Genomic DNA, 14580 nt, shown 5'->3' with positions numbered 1-14580 from the left:
TAAGAATCACTGCAAGGGACCCGACATCCTCACTGCTCCCCTATCTAAGGAGGGCTCAAACGTGGTAACAAACATATTAAGTTAGAGGGAAACTAAAACATGTCCCAAAACAGATGAAGAAAGAAAAAAAAAAGTAAACTAATACAAAATAGCTCTCTCTAGCTGCACTGCCAACCACGTCATTGAAAGGGTTATGTGTAAATTAGTAGGTCCCATCTGGCGTACCTCGTCAAGTACTTTGCCTTTTTCCTGTAATACTGTGCTCAGAGCCATTCATCCCATTAGCAACCTATCTAGTACCAGTTGTGGTGGTGCCACATCTGGTGATCCCAACCAACACCGCCATATGCCATAAAACTTATTGGGCGATTTCCTGTGCTGATATGTATTTTTTTCCCTCAAGGGTGTTGTTAACCTGCTGGATCCACTGTGTAATCCTGGGTGCACTTATCGAGAGCCACAGACAGCCAATCAATTGTCTGGCCAAGTATAGGAGTCTCGTGAGCGCAATGCACACCAAAAGGGTATACAGTCCATCATTGAGACTGCCCAAGAGGCACGTCAGTGGGTCTACTGCCAACCGCACCTGGAAGACATTATTAATTTTGGCCACTACAGCATTCCAGTACCTCACCAATTTGGGGCATCTCCAAAGCATATGGATTAGATCAGCTGTATGGGCCTGACATTTTGGACAGATAGAAGTGTCTCTCCTGCCCCCCTTGTGCAGCTGCTCAGGTGTGCAGTACACACGGTGCAATATGAACAAATGGGATAGCCTCTGAGCTGCAGACACCACCGGTCCCACCTCCAGGATCTGTTCCCACTGTTCACCATCAATAGGGCCAGCATCTCTCTCCCACTTCTCTCTACATGGCAAAAGGTCAGGAGCTTGTACATACGAAAGTAGATGGGTATAGAATCTAGAAATAGCCCCTTTCTTTTCAGGTTCAACAAATATAGAATTCAGAAACGCAGAGTTGTCCAAGCTTAAGTCAGACTGTCTGCCCTGCATTTCCACTGCATGTTTTAATTGGATGTATTGGAAGTGATGACCCCCAAGGAGCAGAAATTCCACCGATAGGAGAGGGTATGGCTTTAGCCTAGTTCCCTGTTGTAGACATTTTACATTTTAGCAGGGGTTTCCTGCGACTGAAGGTTATTTCAAGGGTTCCGCTGTTTGTATTGACAAGGTTGAGAAAGGTTGCTGTAGTCCTTAGCAATAACTTCCACTGGACATTACTCTGTGTGTTAGACCTGTGTATTGCATATTGCGTGAGCTCAGTCCCCTTGTTGTGTTAAAAGCCCTGTTCTTTAAAATCAATTTCTATCGGGAAAACCGTTCGTCTGTGTGCTGTTCCGACAGACCAAAAATGACACAAGGGCAGCTATTGGCTACTGGCTATTGAACTTCCTTTTTCTAGTCCCGTTGTACGTGTTGTACGTCACCGCATTCTAAACGATCGGATTTTGGTGTGATCATGTGTAGGCAAGTCCGTTTCAGCAGAACTCCGTCGGAAAAACCGTCAGAGTTTATTCTGACGGAAAAACCAGTTGGGTGTTGATGGCATAAGTCTCATGCATTGATTTCTGGGGGTAGGTCTATTATAAGCATCAGTTGGGGAACGGATGCATGAGGAATCAGTTCAGAATTCAAAAGATATACAGTGATGTCAGTAGGAAGGAAGATAGATATAAAGTTACAATAAAACTATTGTGGGAAATAGTTTTTTTTAACTAGATCATGAAAAGGACATTTGGATGATTATATGCTCTAAAGTGACTGAAGAATAAATATTCCAGCCTATTGAGCCAGAACTGTTTATATGATCAGGAACAGACATCCTGCAGCACTTGGCACAAAAAAGGTGACATGTAACTATTGCTTTATGCGTCTCAGGATTCATCCGAGAGTTTGATAAATTCCATAGAATCGAACACCATTATCCACTTAATTTTACAATGGAGGCACTCTGGGATACAGCTGTAATTATATATCCACAAGCAGCATTACCACTTTATTGGATGAATAATGCATGCTTGTTTGCTAGAGTTTGAACTCTATAGAGGCTGTTGGCGAGAATTAATCTCTGACTCTGTTTACCTTTTCAATTATTCACAGCACAAAATAACAAGATAAACAGCCACCCTGAGCACTTGTCTCCATTGCTGTCAAATAAAAGTGAGAGGAATATTTTCTTGCTCAGATATGGAACTCATGCCATAAACCAGTGAGCCATTCTGGAGGAATAATTTGCTGGAAGTGTTGTCATTTCGCTTGTAATTTCTTGTGCTATTAATACAACTATTCTGCTGTATATGGACTGAGTTGAAGCTTATTGTATTAGACAAATAATTATAAACACATCTTTGGATATAATGTCTAGTCTATTTTTTGGAACTTGAAAACAACCAGCCAATTAGTTGTAACTTGAATGAAGCTGAAGCTTATTAATTTGTCATTAAAATGTTTGATAGCATTGAACTACTAATATTAATTTGTGAAAAAGCAGATGGTACTTCAATTTTTTTCTAGGAACAAAAACCTGACTGGAGAGAGTTATTAAAAATGTGCGATTGTGGGAACATTTCATAGGACCATTTAAAAGTGTGCCAGCTTTCCCCAAAAAATAGAAGGATGTCTGGACAGAACAAGATAAAAGCCCCATACACACTATCAGATTTTCTGCTGATTTTTGTCTTCAGATTTACCAAAACCATGTAGTGCAAAGGCCTGCCTGATTGTATACAAATTGAAACTCCTAAGGTTTGACCTCATATTTTATTGTTTTGGTAAATCTGAAGACAAAAATCAGCAGAAAATCTGATAGTGTATATCAGACTTTAGAGGGAAGGCTTTCCAATAGGGTGGCTGCACTAATAACTTCACATGGCAGTCGGCCAAAATATTTGGGCATTTAAGGCTTGCCTAGAGGGCAAAAAGTAGCATTTTTGACTTTTGGAAAAGTTTTTTTGATCTATTTGAGTGGCTAGGAACAGAATAAACAATACAATAAACATTAAACAAAAAATGTGCAATATTAGCCAGTTATTGTCATAAAAAGTGTTTGGGGACCTGGGTCCTGCCCCAGGGCACATGTATCAATGCAAAAAAAACATTTTAAAAACAGCAGTTTTTTCGGGATCAGTGATTTTAATAATGCTTAAAATATAACAATTACATTTCATACCTGGAGTGTGTCTATAGTATGCCTGTAAAGGGGTGCATGTTTCCCATGTTTAGAACAGTCTGACAGCAAAATTACATTTCTAAAGGAAAAAAAGTTTTAAACTACCCGTGGCTATAATGAATTGTCGGTCCCAGCAATATACATAAAAGTTCATTGATAAAAATGGCATGGGATTCCCCCACAGGGGAACCCTGAACCAAAATGAAAAAAAAATGTGTGGGGGTCCCCCCAAATTCCATACCAGGCCCTTCAGGTCTAATTTGGATATTAAGGCGAACCCTGCCCCAAAATTTTAAAAAAATGGCGTTTGGGTCCCCCCAAAAGAAGCGGGGAAAGAAGAAGACATTAATAAAGGAAATGTCAAAAACCATCTATTGTCTTTTTTAACATTTTTGACACTTTTTTGTGAAACGGTAGGGGGCTTCCAGATTCCAATAAGCCCCCGCAGACCCCACAACCACTGGGCAAGGGTTGTGGGGATGAGGCCCTTCTCCCCATCAACATAGGGATGAGGTTTTTTGGGGGGCTACCCCCTGAAGGGCCTGGTATGGAATTTGGGGTGACCCCACGCATTTTTTTTAAATTTTGGTTTGGGGTTCATCTGTGGGGGAATCCCATGCCATTTTTATCCATGAACTTTTATGTGTATTGCCGGGAATAACAATTCATTATAGCCGTGATGTCGTTTTAAATTACTTTTTTTTCCTTTAGAAATGTCATTTTGCTCTCAGACTGTTCTAAACAAGGGAAACATGCACCACTTTACAGGCATACTATAGACACCCCCCAGGTATGAAATTTAAAGGAATATTACACTTTTATTGTTTCACTTTTGTTTTTTAAACTTTGTTTTTGCATTGATACATGTCCCCTGGGGCAGGACCCAGGTCCCCAAACCCTTTTTACGACAATACCATGCATATAAGCCTTTAAAATTAGCCTGTTGACATGCTCTGGTGTAAACCGAACAGGGGGGGGGGGTGTTTGGCCCATCCCTTATTGCAATGCAGCTCTTTCACCTTAATACAGTGGGGTGCCATTCAGAATAGATGGTACCACAGCACATGCATAATGCAGTAGCACAAATTACTGCAATACAGAGGTATGAATCTTTACAAACACAATTTCCTGCATCTCTGGTAGGTGTTGTTTAATGCAACATCATATGTAATATTCTCACCTTTAATCTCTGCCACAACTATGCATGAATGTGTTTTCATCTGAAAAATAGTAAAAATAGAAATGCATTAGTATTAATCTAGATAATGCAAACAGTATATTTTTCATAATTGATATCTGCCTAGGAGCAGATCAACTGTTCTTCATATGACATTGCTTGCATCTGCTGATAGGTAGCTCAGGCACTAGCCATTGTAATGTAAGATAGAGGACATGGGGTAGTTCTCTTATACTTCCTGCCCTATCTTCTGGATTCCTGATGTAAACGTCACCTGTTAATAGCCAAGCCTTGATATCACACTCACAAGATCAGATGCTATAGCTCCAGAAGACACAATGAGGCAGTTTCTCTTCTGTAAAACTGCGACCCTATTCTAACAGCTAGATGTATGGATTCAAAGAGGATCAAATGTAAGTGCACTGATTATTAGTCTACCAAAAAAATGTAAGGAAAACACTGATGGTCTAGCTGCCCTGCATTAGCAAGCAGGATGGCAGCTTGACCCTTTTTTACAGTAGAACGATGGGACATCACCAGCACTCCATTGCAAACATGTACACTCATTTTTTAATGCAATGTCTCATTAGTCAAATAAGCCAACATCTTGGAGCTGCATGGGGTCCCTTCCTCAAGGTGACATAATGACAACTCACAATGCAATAGTATTATTATAAATATAAAGTCCATATGCAGCGCTGAAGATAAGAGATAGATGAAGAGACGGTGGGTACAGGAGGACGTGGGAATGAAGAACCTCACACCAACTTCAGTGCAAAATGAAACACACCACCGTGCTGACAAATATATCTTCTTACCAGAAAACAGGCATAGACAAGCATTTGGGTATAGCACACATCCAATAGCTTAAATAGGCAATGTCATTAGCTTTCTCATCAGAAACAGAATGGGAGCTGTTTTCAAAACACCAACCGCGGGAAGGGGAACAGTGCGAGGAATGCCGGGTGAAGGGGGAGGAGCCGAGGAAAGAGTGCGCACCTGACTAACTGAACCAGTGAACTTCATCTTTTCACAGAGCACCACCATATATACCCAGAGATAGGAGAGGATCCATATACCTTTAGAGCTCCCATTCTGTTTCTGATGAGAAAGATGATGACGTTGCCTGTTTAACCAATTGTTTACTGGGCACCTAAACCCCCCTCCTGCCCAGACCAATTTTCAGCCTTTCAGCGTTGTCACTCTTTGAATGACAATTGCACAGTCTTACAACACTGTACCCAAATTAAATTTTTATCATTTTTTTCCCCACAAATAGAGATTTCTTTTGGTGGTTTTTGATCACCTGTGGATTTTTTATTTTTTGTTAAAAAAAATTAAAAAGATGGAAAATGTTTAAAAAAAATACAAAACCGTTTTATATTTTGTTAATACATTTTGCAAACAGGTAATTTTTTTCCTTCATTGATGTAAGTTGATTATGGGCACTGATAGGCTGCACTGATAAGGTGGCACTGATGGGCACTAATAGGTGACACTGGGGGGCACTGATGAGGTGGCACTGGTGGGCACTGATAGGTGACATTGGTGGGTACTGAGAGGTGGCCCTGATGGGTGGCACTGATGGGCAGCACTGAAGGGTATTGATAGGTGGCACTGAAGGGCACTAATAGGTGGCATTGATAGGTGGCAGTGATGGGCACTGATGGGTGGCAGTGATAGGCACCAATTGGCACTGATAGGTGACACTGATAGGCAGCACTGCTAGGTGGCACTGATGAGGCACTCATTGGCACCACTGGTGGGCATTGATAGGTGGCACTTGTGGGCATTGATAGGTGGCACTATTATGCACTGGCAAGCGGTACTGGTTGGCACAAATGAGGCGGCTTCGTCTCTTCCTCTTAGGGACCAATGTCCCTTGCACAGAAGCCAGTGATCGGCTTTTTTTTCTCCTCACGATGTCAGTTACCAATGATTACCAATCTTCTGTTTACATCACATGATCAGCTGTCATTGGCTGACAGCTGATCATGTGGTAAGGGGCCGGGATCCACCCCTTACTCCGATCTGTGATCACTCGAGTCTCATTGACTCTGTGAACACAGAGCACACCATGCGCGACCTGCAGGGTGCACATGGGGAGCGTGCAAAGGGAGGACGTCTATTGATGGCCTCCCGGAAAAGTAAGTCTGTGCTGTAGCCATCATTTGGCAATAGCGTGGATCTGAAGGGGTTAAGCTATTGGATGTGTCATATACCCAAATGCTTGTCTATACCTGTTTTCTGGTAAGAAGAAGTATTTGTCAACACAGTGGTGTGTGTTTCACTTTATACTGAAGTTGGTGTGAGGTTCTTCATTCCCACGTCCTCCTCTACCCGCCGTCTCTTCATCTATCTCTTACCTTCAGTGCTGTATATGGACTTTGTGTTTTTTTTTTATATTGCAATCATCATAATTTATGCCAGCTGCTTTCATTTATTATTTGTTTTTTTACATCCAAGCATGGATATTGCCCTTTGTTTTTTAATATTATTATTTTACAGTATTTATATAGCGCCAACAGTATGTGCATCACTACACAATGTCAGGACAAACAGTACAGTAACAATACAACTCATTACAGGGGGAATCAGAGTGTCCTGTTTGTTAGTAAACTCCAATTTTTTTAGTGTAGTGCTTTTATAGGTTGGATTATGTCAATAATGACATCACTGAGGTGGGCATTTGGTTCTGCATGTCCACTTATGTATATATACATGTTTCATTGCATTGCAAGTTGCCACTACGACACCTTGAGGAAGGTACCCTGTGCAGCTCTGAAATGTTGACATGTTTAGCTAATGAGAAATCACACTGTTAAAAGGGTGTATATGTTTGCAACGGAGTGCTTGTGACTTCTGTTTCATTTTACTGTGATTTACATGGTGCCATCCACTGCAGTCACTACAAGCACCCATCTATGACCAAGATCAGATACTGAAAGGAGTGCCGTCCACATCCTTTAATTCATTACCTCTTTTACAAACAGAAATGTTCTATACTCAGTCAGCGACATAATGTGTTTGTGGCTGTGTTCTGCCCATAGCAGGGTGGCACCCTTTACAATAAGCTATATTAGCTATACAGAAATCCTGTGCTGGTCATAACTAATAGCTTCCATGGAGTACAGGTGTTACTGGGTGAGAGTTTCTACATCAGCAAATATGCAATAACAGCTCATGCCGTCAGCTATTGGTGCTATTAGCTTTATTTTATTACACACATAATATTGTGATAAACTGCAATAGATATACAGCAATAGATCTATAAACATGGAAAACATATATGAATGCAAATGAAATTATATGTATTTTTATATCTGACCCTTTGCATATAAATACATACTATATCTGTCTTTTATGATGATTTTTTTATATAGTATTTCAGATAAAGACATTAAGTAACAACAAGGAAGAAAATCTTTTTTTTTTTTTTTTTAATCATTCCTATCCATATACATTGTCACTAGCTGGAAAGACTCTAGGCCAGGGATACACCCAGAGGCAGAGGCATGATGGGACTTGTAGTTTTGCAACAGCTTTAGGTCTGTTAATTGCATATCCCTGCTCTAGGCAGTCAGGTGATAGCCTTTGGTCTTACATCAAATAATACAGAATTGTGATCTCAAGTAACCCAGCTCATACAATGAGAACGTCACATGCTAAAGTATGATTTATTCCCTTGTAACTGCCTTCAAAATTTAAATTCAAAAGTATTCAAAAAATTCTTTCTCCCAAAAGGGGGGAGGGATTGGACACAAAATATAGGCGTGATTGTATTTATTTTCTTTATTTATTATGTTAAGAGCTAAAAAAAAACATTTAAAATAATTTTGCTTATTTTGTAAAGTCAGGTAAATATGAAATGTTAAAAATGAAAAAAAAATATTTTTACATTTCCAGACCATATGTAGAGGTCTGGGCTCATTTTCATATGTTTACCTGATTAGTCTTACTGTATACTCATCTGTTAAAAGAAAAAAAAAATGCTAGGCTCAGTAGGTAAAACTCCAGTTTACAGCTCACACTTAAAAGTGTAATCCCAAACTACACCTAACTAATCTAAAAATTCTACCTCTCCCCTACTAACACCCATGGCAACTAACCTATGTATGGAACATGTATATACTTAGCTATTTTCAGGCTTCTCCAGTCCAGTCAAGTGATCTCCCCTGTGCCAGCCAGCTGCAGGGAAGAGGAGAGAGTGCTTAACAACAGCTGGAATGACTGGGATTGGTGATATCACCCATAGGCTCCAATGCTGTTGGCACTCCCTCTTCTCACCTGCAGCTGGTACTGGCTGATGCAGGGGAGTAGGATCATGTGACTGGACTGGAGTGGGCTAAAAAAAGGTAACTATATACAGTATATCTTTCTTACAGAGGTTAATCAACATGGGTGTTAGGAGTGAGCATTTTTAGGATTACTTTGGTGTAGCCTGAAATTGTCCTTCAATGAGACTGACTGACTGAATGACTCATCCACCCTTTCCCTACCTGAGTGCCATTTTACATGGCGGTCTACAGACTTTGGAGGAAAAAAAGCATAATACCCTGTGAATTCTGTGTCACGTGCTGCTCCCTGCATTAAATGTGTATTTGTAAAATTAACTACTTGCTATTGCCAACTGTCCATAGTAATTTTACTGCAAGTGGCTGGCATGTGCAGGCACAATCACATGTACGTTATTGTGCCTGCTCTGGATTAGGAGCGCTCTGCACTTCCCCTGGGGCACCCACTGTACTGGACCCACCCAGGACCCGGCTGCTCAAAGCGATCACAATGTCAACAAAAGGTGTTAATAATGAATCTCATTCCTAACACCTCTGCTTCCTTTACCAGTAAGCTGTCACTGGCCCACAGATATCACCATGTGATTAGCTTCACAGGTTGCCACTGGAGTCCTCTTCCACTCCTCCATGACATCTTGGAGCTGGTGGATGTTAGAGACCTTGCGGTCCTCCACCTTCCATTTGAGGATGCCCTACAGAGGCTCAATAGGGTTTAGGTCTGGAGACATGCTTGGTCAGTCCATTACTTGATCATACATCACGGGACACAGAGCCTTTAATACATAGTGGGTTAGATAGGCGCCTTCGGTGATTGGACACTGGTTAACCCCAATTAAGGAGAATTCCTCCCCTATATAACCCCTCCCATATGGGGAGCATCTCAGTTTTTCCACTAGAGTCTTAGGTGGTTGGTCACGTAAAACATGTGCTATGAAGAAAGCTCTATTCAGGTCCCTGTGGAGGCTTAAGGTCTATGCTGACCGGATCCATATCTTGGGCCGATACTTTGACTCCCAAGATGGAATGGTATCCGAGCCTCGTCGTCCAAAGAAACAAGGTTTTGCCTGTAAGTCTCTTCTTGGTGGACTGGGCTCCAAGAAAACCAGGCTTGGTGTACTATTAAGACAGCCTTTCCAGGATACACATTCAGTGAAGCCAGTCTCTGGACTGCTCACCTCCTCCGCTGCAGGCTCTGCCACAGGTGATAATTATAAGGGGGTCCCACGTAGTCTGAGGGTCTAACAGGCTTTTTACGATGGTCCTCTTCCCCCCCTCGTCCTCGGCCGCCACCATGATGGTCCTAGGCTCGTGCGCGTGCAGGGGGCACGCTTTTACAGCCTCTGGCGGAGAGCAGAAGGGGGCGTGGTTGTGGCGCTGTGCACGGCGCTGCAGTGCGCAGGCACCAGGCTGCTAATTTGAAAAGCCCAGAGCGTCAGAGCTCTGTAAACAGGTGGACACAGTTGTGGGCAGTAAGCATCCTAAGTGGTTGGACCCAGGCTAACCTAAGACACCTACTCGGCATTAGGTTGTGCAGTATTAAGCATATATGTGTATTGTAAGACTTTTAGCACAACAGAGATTGCATATGTACTAGTACCTCTGCTTTGTAGCTTGGGACTATGTCTTCTCGTAAGAGGGTCTCAGGGGGAGGTAACAAAGGCACAAAGAAATCATCGCCTACATCTGGAGGTCCTAAAAATACCTGTAGATTACCATCCCACCCTGCGAGAATGGAGCCAGCCTCACAGGATGAGTCAGTGCCCCTGTCAGATTTTGCAGCCTCTCCCAATATTGCAGCCCCAGCATATGTCACAGAAGATTCTCTTAAGGCTACATTGGAGGGTTTTGAGGGAAGGATTATGAATTTTATTTCAGCTTCCTTAAAAGATAGCACGAAAAGGGGTAGATCCCCTCCCTCTGCTGCAATTTCTCTTTCAGATGATTCTTCTGACAATGAGGAGAGATCCCAATCCAGATAGGGATCAAGAGCAGTTGGATGAATCAGAGGAAGAGAAGAAAGTTTCCTCCTCTCAGGCACTCAAGAAGCAGGTCCAGTATTACACTGAGTTGGTGCGTACCACATTCAGAATGCCCTCTGCTGAAGCCGCCACATTCTCTGTTTCTTCCTTGGGGATCAGAAAATCCCACAGACTTCCTTTTCCTTTCCAATTCATCCTTTAATGGATAAATTGTTGTATGAGGACTGGGAACATCCCAATAAACTGTTTTCTCCTCCTAAAGGGTTTTCTATGTTTTATCCTCTGGAGGAAAGCTTCGCCAAGAAGTGGGAGGTCCCATCCGTGGATGCGGATGTCTCTTGTGTGAACAAAAACCTGACCTGTCCTTTGGACAATGCTCAGATGTTTAAGGATCCAACTTATAAGAAGCTGGAAACTTTATTAAAAGCCTCCTTTTCCATGACTGGCGCTGTAGTCCAACCTACAGTCGCAACTGTTGGTTTGTGTTTATTCCTCAAGGAACAAGATAAGCAGATGCTTAATCTCCTTCCTAGTGAGGAAGTGGAGAACTATGCAGACCTTCCTCAGGTGCTGTGCTCTATGATTGATGCCATTCTGTATTCTGTCCAGCAGGCATCTCATTTGTCTCTCCTGTTGGTACACATGCGCAGGTCCCTTTGGTTTAAGCATTGAGCTTTCATGCAAAAAATACTTAACTGGATTCCCATTCAAAGGGGAGCGCTTATTTGGGGATGACCTAGATAAATTCATCCAAAGAATTACTGGTGGTAAATCTACACTTCTACCAATCAAAAAGAGTAAACGTCCATCATTTAAACTTTCTCTTCCTCCATCCCCTGGAGCATCAGGTTCTAAGCAGTGGACGACAGCCTTCCCAATCTACTTCCAGAGAAAAGGCCCAAGGTCACGCCCAAGGGAAGAAGAAGACTTGGGGTTGAAGTCTGCCAAGCAGAGCCCCAAAGCATCCCTTGAATGGGTGCCCCCCACTCGGCCAAGTGGGGGGAAGGCTCCTGCAGTTTGCAGGAGCCTGGTGGTAAGAGGTTCAAGACAGATGGGTAGTCTACTCAGTATCTCTGGGCTACAAACTAGAGTTCCAGGAGCTTCCACCATTTCGTTTCCTAAGGGCAAGGGTCTCCAAAGATCCAGTAAAGCGAAAATCGCTACTTCTGGCCTTAGATCACTTACTATCCCAGGGGGTGATAGTAGAAGTGGACCCAAAATATCAGGGTTCAGGGTTCTATTCGAATCTCTTCACCATTCCAAAACCAAATGGGGATGTCAGACCCACCCTAGATCTAAAAGATCTGAATGAATTTCTTCACATTCGATCCTTCCGAATACAGTCAATCCGTTCTGTGGTCTCCACCCTTCAAGGGGGAGAATTTATGGCATCAATAGATATCAAGGGTGCATATCTTCATGTGCCGATATTTTCCGCTCACCAAAAATATCTAAGGTTCGCGGTAGATCAGCACCATTTTCAATTTGTGGCCCTTCCTTTCGGTCTAGCTATAGCTCCTTGAGTTTTTACAAAGATTCTAGATCCTCTCTTAGCAAATCTAAGAGCTCAGGGCATAACCGTGGTAACTTATCTAGATGATTTGCTACTCATAGAGCAATCAGTAGCGCACTTGAACCTCAGCGTTTTCAAGACAGTAAAACATATGGAAAGCCTAGGTTGGATTATCAACCTAGAAAAGTCTTCCTTGCAACCTTTCAAAAGGTTGGAATATCTGGGCATGATCATAGACAACGCTCAAGGCAGAGTGTTTCTACCAGAGCCAAAGGCCAAGGCCATAAAAGCTTGAATCCGCCTAGTGTTAAGCAAAAGAGTCCCTCCATTTGGCTATGTAAGAGACTGTTAGGAAAGATGGTCGCCTCTTTCGAGGCTGTTTCATTTGCCCAGTTTCACTCAAGGTCTTTACAGAGAAGCATCCTCGCGGCTTGAAACAAGAAGCCTCATGCCTTGGATCTTCATATGTGCCTATCCCCAAGGATACGCAAAAAGCCTCAATTGGTGGTTATGAACCAAAAATCTGTTGAAAAGCAAGGCTTTTCTTCCTCTACCATGGAAAATCGTAACCACGGATGCCAGCCTGACAGGCTGGGGAGCAGTTCTGGAAGAGGCATGCATGCAGGGAAGATGGTCCGAGACCGAAAGGCTCTTGCCTATCAGTATCCCGGAAATTCAGGCAATTTATTTGGCCCTCATGGACTGGTCTTACAGACTACAAGGTCATCCTATTCGGATACAGTCCGACAATGCCACGGCAGTGGCTTACATCAATCACCAAGGTGGCACCAGAAGTCTGGATGCCCAAAAGGAGGTGAATCACATACTTCCCTTCTAGATTGTAAGCTCTAACGAGCAGGGCCCTCTGATCCCTCCTGTATTGATTTGTATTGTAAGTGTACTGTCTGCCCTCATATTGTAAAGCGCTGCGCAAACTGTTGGCGCTATATAAATCCTGAATAATAATAATAATAATACTTGCATGGGCAGAAAGGCATGTTCCCTGCCTATCTGCGGTCTTCATCCCAGGGGTTTAAAATTGGCAAGCGGATATTTTAAGCCGCCAGCAACTATGCCCAGGAGAATGGTCTCTACACCCTGACATATTTCAGATCATATGTCACAAGTGGGATACCCCGGATGTAGATCTGTTCACGTCCAGTACTTGCTCAGGGGTCAGATGCTCTAATAATTCCATGAAATCAGTACAATCTAATCTATGTCTTTTCTCCAAATCCGCTTCTTCCGTGGTTCCTGGGGAGAGTCAAAAGGGAAGCAAAGTTGGTCCTTTTAGTAGCCCCGGATTGGCCCAGACGACCTTGGTATGCAGAGATCATAAAGATTGCAGTAGGCAGGCCTTAGATCCCCCCACTCCGGCCAGATCTACTCTCACAGGGTCCAATTTACCATCCTGCTTTACGAAGTCTAAATTTGACAGTTTGACTGCTGAGACCCACATTCTAAAAGACTCTCGGATTCAGTCCTTTCCACTCTGGTCAATGCCAAAAAGCCGGCCTCCAGGCTTATTTACCACAGTATCTGGAAGGAATATGTTTCCTGGTATGAACCCAGGGGATAGAATCCTAGAAAGTATGTCAACAGGATCCTGGCCTTTCTCCAGTCAGGCCTAGAGATGAAATTGGCCTTGACCGCTATCAAATTTCAAATTTGGCTTTTACAGTATTACAGTCACTTGCTTCTCATTCCCTTGTCCGGGCCTTTGTTCAGGGGGCACTGTGATTAAATCAGCTAGTCAAACCTCCAGTATGCCCATGGGATCTGAATTTGGTGTTGTCTTCATTACAGGGACAACCCTTTGAACCATTGCACCATGCACCTTAGTATCAGAGTTGGCAGCTCTTTCTTGCAAAGAGTTGTATTTGATTATTCACAAGGACAGAGTAGTGATGCGTCCGCATCGGTCCTTCTGACCCAAGGTGGTTTCAGCATTCCATTTCAATCAAGATGTGATCCTACCATCCTTTTTTCCAGATCCGAAGAAGAATCTTTGCACACTCTCGATGTGGTAAGAGCAATCAGTATCTATCTGCAGGCAACTGCTCAGATATAGAAAACTGATTGTTTATTCATCCTGTCAGAAGGACCTAAAAAAGGCCAGGCAGCGTTGAAATCCACTCTTTCTAGATGGATTAGACAGGTTATTTTTCAGGCTTATGATATAAAGAGGAAGGCTCCTCCTTTTCAAGTGAAAGCACACTCAACTAGGGCTGTTAGTGCTTCTTGGGCAGTGCATCAACAGGCCTCCATGGCTCAGATCTGAAAAGCCGAGACATATAGGGGGGGTTATATAGGGGGGAATTCTCCTTAATTACATCACGGGACACAGAGCCTTCATTACATAGTGGGATGTCCCAAAGCAATGCTCAGTTTGAGGGGAGGGAGACACAGATCAGAATTATAGACT

The 14580-nt window shown here is 42.8% G+C and overlaps 1 protein-coding gene across 4 annotated transcripts in view; it reads right to left on the bottom strand.

Annotated features, from left to right (window-relative positions):
- Positions 1 to 14580, bottom strand: part of SUSD1 (sushi domain containing 1) — a 321740-nt gene that overhangs the window by 51294 nt on the left and 255866 nt on the right. For all 4 annotated transcript variants that reach the window (XM_077475343.1, XM_077475342.1, XM_077475344.1 and 1 more), the window contains one exon: positions 4372 to 4411. In XM_077475343.1, coding sequence (XP_077331469.1) covers positions 4372 to 4411 — 40 coding nt within the window. The remainder of the gene's footprint in view (positions 1 to 4371; positions 4412 to 14580) is intronic.

Source organism: Lithobates pipiens, unplaced genomic scaffold, assembly GCF_037356315.1.
Source record: "Lithobates pipiens isolate NorthernLeopardFrog02 unplaced genomic scaffold, aLitPip1_a1.2 Scaffold_13, whole genome shotgun sequence".
NCBI classification, from domain to species: Eukaryota; Metazoa; Chordata; class Amphibia; order Anura; family Ranidae; genus Lithobates; species Lithobates pipiens.
This window is presented reverse-complemented; position numbering and strand designations above follow the sequence as displayed.